Source organism: Salmo salar, chromosome 24 (genome assembly GCF_965601325.2).
Source record: "Salmo salar chromosome 24, fSalSal1, whole genome shotgun sequence".
In the NCBI taxonomy this organism is placed as follows: domain Eukaryota; kingdom Metazoa; phylum Chordata; class Actinopteri; order Salmoniformes; family Salmonidae; genus Salmo; species Salmo salar.
Window position 1 is genome coordinate 5571572 of NC_138314.1, and position 12979 is coordinate 5584550.

General features: G+C 40.6%; 1 protein-coding gene across 1 annotated transcript in view; it reads right to left on the reverse strand.

Annotated features, from left to right (window-relative positions):
• Positions 1-12979, reverse strand: part of col27a1b (collagen, type XXVII, alpha 1b) — a 156443-nt gene that overhangs the window by 106600 nt on the left and 36864 nt on the right. Inside the window, exon 5 of the mRNA XM_014171199.3 lies at positions 6143-6196. Coding sequence (XP_014026674.2) covers positions 6143-6196 — 54 coding nt within the window. The remainder of the gene's footprint in view (positions 1-6142; positions 6197-12979) is intronic.

Below are 12979 nucleotides of genomic sequence, written 5' to 3' on the forward strand. Positions count from 1 at the left end.
CAAAGGAAAATTATTTTACAAACACTGGGCTTCTGAACAAACACTGTATGTGAGTAACTTTTATGAATGCTCTCCTGCAGTTAACGACTTTCGCCTGTGTGCCTACAATAAAAAAAGTTTCGGGAGCAATTTACATCTCCACCTCTGAATGCACCAGGCCTATTTCAGCAGGTACTCTAGTTAACAGTCACGCTCCTGTTGGTTCTAAAACTGTGAAAAGGCATAAACGGACACAAAATAATACAATTATTCTACAAGGTTATTGATGGTGGAAATATAGGCTTCTCCATTATCACCTTCATTGCACCATTAAATTCAACATTTTCATATAAGCTCCAACTTGGCATGAAAAGGGTATATGTCCCAAACAGCACTCTATTATCCTTGTAGTGCACTACTTTTGACCAGAGCCCCTGAGCCCTGGTCAAAAGTCATGCACTATAGTATAGGCAATAGGGTGCCAATTGGGACACTACCAAGGTCTTTCTTTAAATATCCTCCAGACCAGCCTCACCTGGACAGGACTAGGGAAAGGAGGTTGTAACTGGTGCCAACATCTACACTCAGGAACATTGTAGGATTTCACCGTCCATCACTCTCTTTTATCTGAGAGGAAATTTAAAACAAGTGAAGTAGTTTATTTAACCTTGAGGGCCAATTGTAAATAAAATATAAGTTATTTAATTGTTTGTCTTAAAATCTACAAAAGTCTGCTTTCTCCCTCTCACTGTCTTTATCAGAACTGTCACGGGCACAGTTCTAAGAGGACAAGACCACATACTGGGTAATTGCACTGGGGTTGTGTCAAAAGGGACAGGGGTTGCACACAAATGAGCTTTTTCCATCTTTCAAAAGTTGCGTGTATATACAGTAGGTCAAAGTGAGATGGACTACCTTTGGTGACACGCCAGCTCAACTACTACTCGCTATATCCTCTTTCTCTCTCCCTCTCTTTCAATCTCAATTCAATTTCAATTCAATTCAATTTGCTTTATTGACATGATGTAACAATGTACATCTCTCTCTCTCTCTCTGCCTCTCTCTCTTTCTCTATGTTCGTCTCGCTCTCCCACTTTCTCTAACTGTCTTTCTGTCTCTCTGTATCGCTCTCTCTCCTTCTCCCTCGCTTTCTCTTTTTCCATTCTAACACATAAATAAGAGTTATGGTGGTATGAACACAGGCTCCAGTCAAAGGCTGGTATCGATTACGTTTTACTATTGTGAACATGGAGTGGAAAAAATACCAGTTGAAATTCAATGTGCCCATAAGGATTAAGTATGGAATAATAACATGAAACTGTTTCCATTCTAGTTTAGTAACTTATTACTTGTGAATTCATAAAAGACACAGTCAATAGTCTTGCAGTTATCCATCCATCAAAGATTCAGAGAGTGTGGAACAGTAGGCCATGTTTTATGAGTGATCTGGGTGTACATGTAGTGAATTTTAACAATCTATACACTATCTATACATTAACTATACATTAGCAATACATGCCAGGGACATTCAAAGATGTCATTCAAGTACAGTAACCTCCGAATGTATTGGCACCCTTGATAAAAATGAGCAAACGATATTATAAAACTGGTTGTTTGGATCCTGGATGCTGCTTGGACGAGCAGCGTTCCAAGCCGTGCAGTATTGGCCATCACAGACACACCTACAGTTTGTCTGCGAACAGTTCCATCTGAAAATGATAACTATGACTCCATAAAAATATCATATTCATGTCCTTTCTCTCCAAAACTCTTGAACGCGCCGTCCTTGGCCAGCTCTCTTGCTATCTCTCTCAGAATGACCTTCTTGATCTTAATCAGTCAGGTTTCAAGACTGGGCATTCAACTGAGACTGCTCTTCTCTGTGTCACGGAGGCTCTCCGCACTGCTAAAGCTAACTCTCTCTCCTCTGCTCTCATCCTTCTAGACCTATCTGCTGCCTTTGATACCGTGAACCATCAGATCCTCCTCTCCACCCTCTCCGAGCTGGGCATCTCCGGCGCCGCCCACGCTTGGATTGCGTCCTACCTGACAGGTCGCTCCTACCAGGTGGCGTGGCGAGAATCTGTCTCCGCACCACGTGCTCTCACCACTGGTGTCCCCCAGGGCTCTGTTCTTGGCCCACTCCTATTCTCGCTATACACCAAGTCACTTGGCTCTGTCATATCCTCACATGGTCTCTCATATCATTGCTATGCAGATGACACACAATTAATCTTCTCCTTTCCCCCTTCTGACAACCAGGTGGCGAATCGCATCTCTGCATGTCTGGCAGACATATCAGTGTGGATGACGGATCACCACCTCAAGCTGAACCTCGGCAAGACGGAGCTGCTCTTCCCCCCGGGGAAGGACTGCCCATTCCATGATCTCGCCATCACGGTTGACAACTCCCTTGTGTCCTCCTCCCAGAGTGCTAAGAGCCTTGGCGTGACCCTGGACAACACCCTGTCGTTCTCCACCAACATCAAGGCGGTGACCCGATCCTGTAGGTTCATGCTCTACAACATTCGCAGAGTACGACCCTGCCTCACACAGGAAGCGGCGCAGGTCCTAATCCAGGCACTTGTCATCTCCCGTCTGGATTATTGCAACTCGCTGTTGGCTGGGCTCCCTGCCTGTGCCATTAAACCCCTACAACTCATCCAGAACGCCGCAGCCCGTCTGGTGTTCAACCTTCCCAAGTTCTCTCACGTCACCCCGCTCCTCCGCTCTCTCCACTGGCTTCCAGTCGAAGCTCGCATCCGCTACAAGACCATGGTGCTTGCCTACGGAGCTGTGAGGGGAACGGCACCTCCGTACCTTCAGGCTCTGATCAGGCCCTACACCCAAACAAGGGCACTCCGTTCATCCACCTCTGGCCTGCTCGCCTCCCTACCTCTGAGGAAGCACAGTTCCCGCTCAGCCCAGTCAAAACTGTTCGCTGCTCTGGCACCCCAATGGTGGAACAAGCTCCCTCACGACGCCAGGACAGCGGAGTCAATCACCACCTTCCGGAGACACCTGAAACCCCACCTCTTCAAGGAATACCTGGGATAGGATAAAGTAATCCTTCTAACCCCCCCCTTAAAAGATTTAGATGCACTATTGTAAAGTGGTTGTTCCACTGGATATTATAAGGTGAATGCACAAATTTGTAAGTCGCTCTGGATAAGAGCGTCTGCTAAATGACTTAAATGTAAATGTAAATGTAAATGTTGCTGTCCGAATAGTCTCTTGTATTTATCTCAACTCGCACATTAATTCCCCTTGCTTCCAGCCTAGCAATTAGTTTGGTACAGCCAGGGTTAATATACTGTATGCCTCGCTGTCTGCCTGTCCGACCTCAGAAACAATGTTTCACTTTTGAACTTTGTTCTCTGCAGTACCATACATAGATTGAACATTGTACAGACAAGACAACTTATACTGAGCCAGTCGAAATCACACATCAACGTCATTATCATGGACATATCCAAGTAAATGCCAATAGAAAAAAATCTCAAACAAACAAAAATGCAGCTAGTGTACCGTCATTCCAGGTTCAATGTATGACGTGACTGAGTTAGCTGAAGTTGGCTAGCGCAAGTGATAAGAACTTTTTATTACTAAACCTTATTGTTCTATCTGTGACCAGTCCTTTGCATAGCACCTACAGTTGAAGTCGGAAGTTTACATACACTAAGGTTGGAGACATTAAAACTCGTTTTTCAACCACTCTGCAAATTTCTTGTTATCAACTATAGTTTTGGCAAGTCGGTTAGGACATCTACTTTGTGCATGACACAAGTAATTTTTCCAACAATTGTTTAAAGACAGATTATTTCACTTATAATTCACTGTATCACAATTCCAGTGGGTCAGAAGTTTACACTAATTTGACTGTGCCTTGTAAACAGCTTGTAAAATTCCATAAAATGATGTCATGGCTTTAGAAGCTTCTAATAGGCTAATTGTCATAATTTGAGTCAATTGGAGGTGTACGTGTGGATGTATTTCAAGGCCTACCTCCAAACTCAGTTCCTCTTTGCTTGACATCATGGGAAAATTGTAGACCTCCACAAGTCTCGTTCATCCTTGGGAGCAATTTCCAAACGCCTGAAGGTACCACGTTCATCTGAACAAACAATAGTACGCAAGCATAAACACCGTGGGACCACGCAGCCGCCATACCGCTCAAGAAGGAGATGCGTTCTGTCTCCTAGAGATGAACGTACTTTGGTGCAAATCAATCCCAGAACAACAGCAAAGGACCGTGTGAAGATGCTGGAGGAAACAGGTACCAAAGTGTCTATATCCACAGTAAAACGAGTCCTATATCGACATAACCTGAAAGGCCACTCAGCAAGGAAGAAGCCACTGCTCCAAAACCGCCATAAAAAAGCCAGACTACGGTTTGCAACTGCACATGGGGACAAAGATCGTACTTTTTGGAGAAATGTCCTCTGGTCTGATGAAATAAAAATAGAACTGTTTCGCTATAATGACCATCATTATGTTTGGAGGAAAAAGGGGGGGTTTGCAAGCCAAAGAGCACAATCCCAACCATGAAGCACGGGGGTGACAGGATCATGTTGTGGGGGTGCTTTGCAGCAGGAGGGACTGGTGCACTTCACAAAATAGATGGCATCATGAGGCATGAAAATTATGTGGATATATTGAAGCAACATCTCAAGACATCAGTCAGGAAGTTAAAGCTTGGTCGCAAATGGGTCTTCCAAATGGACAATGACCCCAAGCATACTTCCAAAGTTGTGGCAAATTGGCTTAAGGACAACAAAGTCAAGGTATTGGAGTGGCCATCACAAAGCCCTGACCTCAATCCTATAGACAATTTGTGGGCAGAACTGAAAACGTGTGTGCGAGCAAGGAGGCCTACAAACCTGACTCAGTTACATCAGCTCTGTCAGGAGGAATGGGCAAAATTCACCCAACTTATTGTGGGAAGCTTGTGGAAGGCTACCCAAAATGTTTGATCCAAGTTAAACAATTTAAAGGCAATGCTACCAAATACTAATTGAGTGTATGTAAACCTCTGACCCACTGGGAATGTGATGAAAGAAATAAAAGCTGAAATAAACTATTCTCTCTACTATTATTCTGACATTTCACATTCTTAAAATAAAGTGGTTACCTAACTGACCTAAGACAGGGAATTTTTACTAGGATTAAATGTCAGGAATTGTGAAAAACCGAGTTTAAATGTATTTAGCTAAGGTGCATGTAAACTTCTGACTTCAACTGTATGTAAAAATAATTAATGACTGGGTTGCGTCTGTAGCAACATGACCAACCAGATTTTTGTCCAGACTATATATTCTAGTGGAAGATTAAAATTGTGTGAATTTACTTATTAAAATAACATTTTTATGAAAAGAGGTAATAGAGCACTGCCCCACGTGCCTTATTGCTTAAATACAAATGCTGAGCTATATTGTATGCTCCCCAAAAATGTTAATATCTTCTTTTATACTAATACAATTGCTAAGAGAAAATTATTTTGTTTAACAAGTCGCAATGGGAGGGTGCCGGATAATAATTTTGACCACTATCTTAATAAAAACATTTTATATATATATATATATATATATATATATATATATATATATATATATATATATATATATATATATATATATATATACACTGCTCAAAAAAATAAAGGGAACACTAAAATAACACATCCTAGATCCTAGATCAGAACAACTCCTTTATTGGGGGTGTCTTGCTAATTGCCTATAATTTCCACCTGTTGTCTATTCCATTTGCACAATCACAGAAGTGTGATTGACTACATTGTGTTGTTTAAGTGTTCCCTTTATTTTTTTGAGCAGTATATATATATATATATATATATTACTTGTTAAACAAAATATTTTTCTCCTCGCATATGTATTAGTATAAAATAATATAATTTCCACATTTATTTTAGCATACAATACAGCTCAGTATTTGTATTATTTATTTTATAAAGTATTTTTGGCTCATCTTTATCAAGGGTGCCAATTATTTTGGAGGTGACTGTACATTACCAAGCTCTCCAGACAATCTTAGAGCATGGTGTGAACCCGAAAGAGAGAAACTATTCATTCTCACCCATACACTATCACTTATATCAGTCTCTATATTGTCCCTCTAATATTGTCCCAATCTAATAAATACATACCTTGAGTCCAGGGGGTCCGGGGCGACCAGGGTTTCCATGGGGACCAGGAGGACCCTGCAAAACAGGAAGACACAATGTTGAGGAAAATTAAGATTAAGGAGAAAACGGGTTCATCAACCACACATTTGTTTCAAAGGAGTCACTGGAATCACTGTCTGAGTAATGTTACCGCGTGTGGAGTTTCCACTCTCTGGTCAGAGCTGAGCTCTCTCTCTCTCTGTGTGTGTTTCTGTAGGTGCTCTGTGGGCCATATGCCAATGCCTGTCTGTCTTTTTGTATTACTGTCTGTCTGTCTGTCTGACTGTTTCTCTGCCTGCCTGCCTGCCTGCCTGCCTGCCTGCCTGCCTGCCTGCCTGCCTGCCTGCCTGCCTGCCTGCCTGCCTGCCTGAGTTATGACATATGGATGTGATTTTCCTCATCACTTTTCCACCAGCATCCCAGAGGCTCACAGAGCAGAGTGAAGGCAAGGCCAGTCACCCATTCCTATAGTCACAGTGGATACTCTGTCTCTCTTACAGAAGTTGTACCACAAACTGTGGGTACATGTATACACCTTTTGGACCAGGCCTGACAAATGTTTTAGCAGGGGACAAACTAAACATAACAACCAGATATAAATCCACTGGTGATTAATGGTAGGATAAGTCCTTTTGGGGAAACAGAACATAAATTCCAAACTAACCAAGTCGGCCCCATTCAACAGGGACAGGGACCGATAAGACTAGGGCTGTGCAGTCACCGTATTACCGCCACACCGGCAGTCACGAGTCATGAAGGAAATCAAATTCACGGTAATTAGGCTTCTCCAAGCTCTGATGCTGGTCATTAGTAGCCTACCAAACTTGCTAACTGCCTGGTACTCAGCACTCTATTGTCCCTCTAATCACTCTGACATCAATGCAAATGTATTTTTGAAAATCGAATCAAACAGTTCATGAGAGCCCATGAGCTCACATTGCGCAACATTTCAATAGGCTATGCAATTGCACAAGAAAACAGAGTAATGGCCTCTACTAAAAATAGGAGGATCAGCTTTCTATAGGCTAGGCCTACTATATTTATTCCTCAACTTTCCTAATATTAAGAACATTGCTTATTTACAACAGGAGTATAGCCTACCTGGCTGGCATGAAAATAAACCATGGTGGAAAGCGTCCTCCATTCGCTATTTAAGTGCATAGATGACATGTATTTTTTTCCCTGCTGACCCTGATAATAATGGTCCATTCGAAATCAAAACAAATTATAACACATATATTATTTAGTATATGTAAAGACAAGATTAAATGAAGAATAGTCTGATGGGTGACAATATTAGCCTATCACTTGTGAATTATATATTATCACTTGACAATGATGCCCAGCATAAGAGACAATGCCTTTTTTTGCGACTTTTTCAAATCATAGTTGCACCCTTAATGTAGCCTAGCCCATAGGCCTATATGTTTCATAAGGTTTGTATCACAACTAAAGTGGCCAAATAACTTCTTAAAATGAAGCACATTAATACGCTTTACAAAGGGTGTAGAGCCTAACTGGCATACATAAGCAGTGTGCGAGTTTCAATTTTGGGGAAGATAATTTTCAATATAAAAATGCACCTTTATAATTAAAGCATTACATTTCGATTTAGAGCATTAAAGAAATGTAATAATTTATCTGAGCAAACCAGAAACCTTTCAATATATACATTCAAACAATACTTTAGAACCATTTAAATATAATAAATTGGAAGGTGGTGCGGGAGTATGGTAGATGAAGGAATCAATCTATCTTTTTAGACTGTTAACCTGTTGGGTCTAGGGGGCAGCATTTGCACGTCTGGATAAAAAAAATGTACCCGATTTAATCTGGTTACTAATCCTACCCAGTAACTAGAATATGCATATACTTATTATATATGGATAGAAAACACTCTAAAGTTTCCAAAACTGTTTGAATGGTGTCTGTGAGTATAACAGAACTCATTTGGCAGGCAAAACCCTGAGACATTTTCTGACAGGAAGTGGATACCTGATGTGTTGTATTGACTTTAAACCTATCCCATTGAAAAACACAGGGGTTTAGGAATATTTTGGCACTTCCTATTGCTTCCACTAGATGTCACCAGCCTTTACAAAGTGTTTTGAGTCTTCTGGAGGGAGATCTGACCGAACAAGAGCCATGGAACGGTGATGTCCCATTAGACACCTGGCGCGCTACTTCATGTTGGGTACCCTCGTTCCAATACGTTATAAAAGACTATGCATTCGTCCACCTTGAATATTATTCATGTTCTGGTTAAAAAAGGCCCTAATGATTTATGCTATACAACGTTTGACATGTTTGAACGAACGGAAATATATTTTTTCCCCTCGTTCATGACGAGAAGTCCGGCTGGCTTACATCATGTGCTAACGAGACGGAGATTTTTGGACATAAATGATGAGCTTTTTTGAACAAAACTACATTCGTTATGGACCTGTGATACCTGGAAGTGACATCTGATGAAGAGAATCAAAGGTAATGGATTATTTACATAGTATTTTCGATTTTAGATCTCCCCAACATGACGTCTAGTCTGTATCGCAACGCGTATTTTTCTGGGCACAGTGCTCAGATTATTGCAAAGTGTGATTTCCCAGTAAGGTTATTTTTAAATCTGGCAAGTTGATTGCGTTCAAAAGATGTAAATCTATAATTCTTTAAATGACAATATAATATTTTACCAATGTTTTCTAATTTTAATTATTTAATTTGTGACGCTGACTTGACTGCCGGTTATTGGAGGGAAACGATTTCCTCAACATCAATGCCATAGTAAAACGCTGTTTTTGGATATAAATATCAACTTGATAGAACTAAAAATGCATGCATTGTCTAACATAATGTCCTAGGAGTGTCATCTGATGGAGATTGTAAAAGGTTAGTGCATCATTTTAGCTGGTTTTATGGTTTTGGTGACCCTGTCTTTGACTTGACAAAACATTACACACAACTCTTGTAAATGTACTGTCCTAACATACTCTAAATTTATGCTTTCGCCGTAAAACCTTTTTGAAATCGTAAAACGTGGTTAGATTAAGGAGATGTTTATCTTTCAAATGGTGTAACATAGTTGTATTTTTGAAAAATTTGAATTTTGACATTTATTTGGATTCAAATTTGCCGCTCTTGAAATGCACCTGCTGTTGATGGAGTGCACCACGGGTGGCACGCTAGCGTCCCACCTAGCCCCAAGAGGTTAAGAGTATTTATCTGGTCTATATATCAGTGTATTATGTCTGTTTGTAACAGTGTGTTATATGTGAAAAAGTGATCGTATTATAAATTGTATTTTAATGTTTAAGGACTCTTGGAAGATTAGTCCAAATGAGGACTATGCATAATTGCATTCGCGGTCACTTTTGATAATGGTGTTTTCTGCTAATGGAACATTCGCGCTCATAGCCTACTGCCATGTGCGCATTGCTGTGCTTATAATGTGAAGAAATAGCCTAATAGTTTATCAACATTTTAAGCTAAACGTTCTGATCTGTTGAGTCAGCCACATTGCGTAAAAAAGTTTCTTTGATGTTAGTGGTTGTATTAATTTGGGATCTATCGCATCGCACAACTGTCCCAGACTATGTTTGGAATATTTTTTTCTTGCACAGAATAGAATAGGTTGACCTTTGTACTATGTGGGATTGCAGATTGACATAGGCTAGTGCTTTTGCTGTTCGTTAGGCCTACTCATATTGTTGGGTGACGAAAAGTAAATGTGGACAGTTTTTCTAATATTTTCAACATGCACCTCGAATTGGATAAGGACGCGCACAGTTGCATCCCCGATGTGTCTGTCTTCACTTTTAGCCTGTGAGAAAGACACGATCACGTGATGGAACGTGCAGCACTCAGGGAGAAGCGCACATCGGCCACTGGCCGCAAAAGGCATGGATGTTTTTAGGGTGCATTAGAGCCACACAAAGGGTATTCCGCCATGATATTCTTGGCATTATGAAGTGGTTGTCAATTTACTGATGTAGTGTGTACAGCCTGCACAAAAAACAAAGCAGAGCTCAAGCAACTTTTTCAAATCATCATTAGAGGCGCATCATGCAGCCTTACAATGTATTAAAAATCTAAATATATAGCCCAACGTTTGTAGAACAACTAAAGTTGCATTAATAACTCTAAATTAAGCCTTTACGAATACCTATTTCTTTATTAACCGTTCAACACAGAATAGCCACGTGTGCACTCCCTCAAATCATTTGTAGAAAATATCCTTTCTATTTTATTCAGCTTTGTTAAATTTTATTCTTCATACTATAAAATAATGCCATGTAATTCTAAGCAAATCTTATCTGCTAAATGAACTAATGTAGCCCACTGCCATTTGGCATAGCCACATCAGGACCTAACATAAGGACAACTCAGAGTATGCTATTCTGTTCTTCTGAAATAGACTACATATTCTTCATGTCATGCTTCTTTAGACCTGTCTAAAATAAATAATGAATTTAATGGGAAGGTGTAGGCTATATTACATGGATTTATTAGACTTTTTAAAATGTAGATGTTCCAAAGGTATGCATCAGTTGATTGTGTGGAAGCCAGGAGATGCTAGATGTGTTTATGTTAATTACTGTTAATTGAGAGTTATTTGCTTGACAATCACCAGCTGACAACATTTTGTGACCGCCACAGCCCTAGATAGGACCCTTTGGAAAATAGCATAGTGAAGGTGTCTTGTGAGTAGCCTGATAAAAAAGTCAATATTAAATTATGTTGGAGAGAGATTAACTGCTGAGTTTAGACAACGTTGGTCGTGCTGGGGTTATGTCCATCACAAACACCTCTGGTGACAGGGATGGTGACAGTTGAAGTTAAGACTTAAATGTGTTTATTTAGTTGTACATGAAAAGAAATGAGCTAAAAGCATTCTTGAACACAAAACCCTCTGACTCCCCAGGTTTCCTTTGTGGAGGAGAGAAGAGATATGGGGAATTAATTTCAACCACATCCAGAGGATGAGGAGAGACAGAGGAGAGACTGACGAGGGACTGACAAAACACAAAAAAGACAGTGGAGAGACAGGGAATGGCCAAGTGCAAGTGTGTGGTTTACTAATCCCGCCTGTCTCAGTCTCTGTTATTATCTGTGCTTTATTATCAGCCTACAGAAAAGGCAGCAGCTCACTCTCTCCTCCACATGCTGCCATGTCCCCTTAGCCCCAGTCCCAGCACAATAGTTGCACACAGCACACTGGCTGGACATATGGAGACACTTACCAGAAGCTCATCTACAGATTTTCTCTATTCAACCATTCAGTGCATCTCACTGGATTTGCATTAGCTGGATATTATTAAAACATATGGAAATCATTATCTCCAAATACAAAGAGGGTAAAGAAAGGGAGTGAGGCAGGGAGGGAGGACGAGAGAGCGAGAGAGAAAGAGAGAGAGAAGGGTGGAGAGAGATACAGAGAGAGCGAGAAGACAGAGAGAGACAGAATGGTGGAGAGACAATATCGTTAGAAGTAGACACACATGCAGAAAGTAACAGATTAGTTTACACATGGTGCAAGTAATCAGAAGGTAGAGATAAATTACTCTGATGGAGGTATGAGAAGAATTACTCAGTCTATCCTTCAGCCATGCAGTGTGTGGCCTGACATGGGAGGAGTGATCCTCTGTTCTCCCCTGAGTCCTGATAGTATTTGCTGTGATCCCTGTAAAAAGAGGCCTTTGGCTTGCATACAAGGGAAGACCTCTGCCCTGAGTGTGTACATCACACACACACTCACACATCAGCTCATGCCTAACACATTCGTCACATGCACACACACCCATACACACACGTGTACACACAAACACACCTGACTCTCTCACCCTGGCCTGGGCCTGGCCAGGTTTACAATGTGGACCAAAGATTTTTACAGGGATGACGCGTAGAGTGTTATAGTCTCTAATAATAATAATACTTTACTAATAATAATTTTATTTTAAGCGCTTTTCAAGACACCCAAAGTCACTTTAAATACACAAGAAAGTCAGCAGGATAAAAAGCAATACAATCACACATTAAAATAAGTAAGTACAGCGCATTTGGAAAGTATTCAGACTCCTTGACTTTTCCCACATTTTGTTACGTTACAGCCGTATTCTAAAATGTATTAAATTGTTTGTTTTGCTGTGCCTGGACACAATACTGTCTCGGAGCTCTACGGACAATTCCTTCGATCTCATGGCTTGGTTCTTGTTCTGACATGCACTGTCAACTGTAGGACCTTATATAGACAGGTGTGTGCCTTTCCAAATCAAGCGATTGAATTTACCACAGGTGGACTCCAATCAAGTTGTAAAAACATCTCAAGGATGATCAATGGAAACAGGATGCACCTTAGCTCAATTTCGAGTCTCATAGCAAAGGATCTGAATACTTATGTAAATAAGGTATTTCTGATTTTGTTTAATTTTTTGAAACCTGTTTTCACTTTGTCATTATGGGGTATTGTATGTAGATTGATGAGGAAAATGTATTATTTAATCAATTTTAGAGTAAGGCTGTAACGTGACAAAATGTGGAAAAGGTGAAGGGGTCTGAATACTTTCTGAATGCACTGTATATTAAAAGTACACTAAACATTAGGACAGAATAAAAAATGGAGAACACTAAACAAGATGACAGGCTAACCAGGGAAGTGAATTAGAGAGAGAGTAAAAGCTAAGACAACAGATAATCAGGTAAGCCTGTACGAAGAGGTGTGTCTTTAGTGTGGACTTGAAAATGTGTATCGATTGTGTGGTTCTGACATGGAGAGAGAGGGAGTTCCAGACTTGGGAGTCTGCACTGCTAAAAGCAGTTTACAGC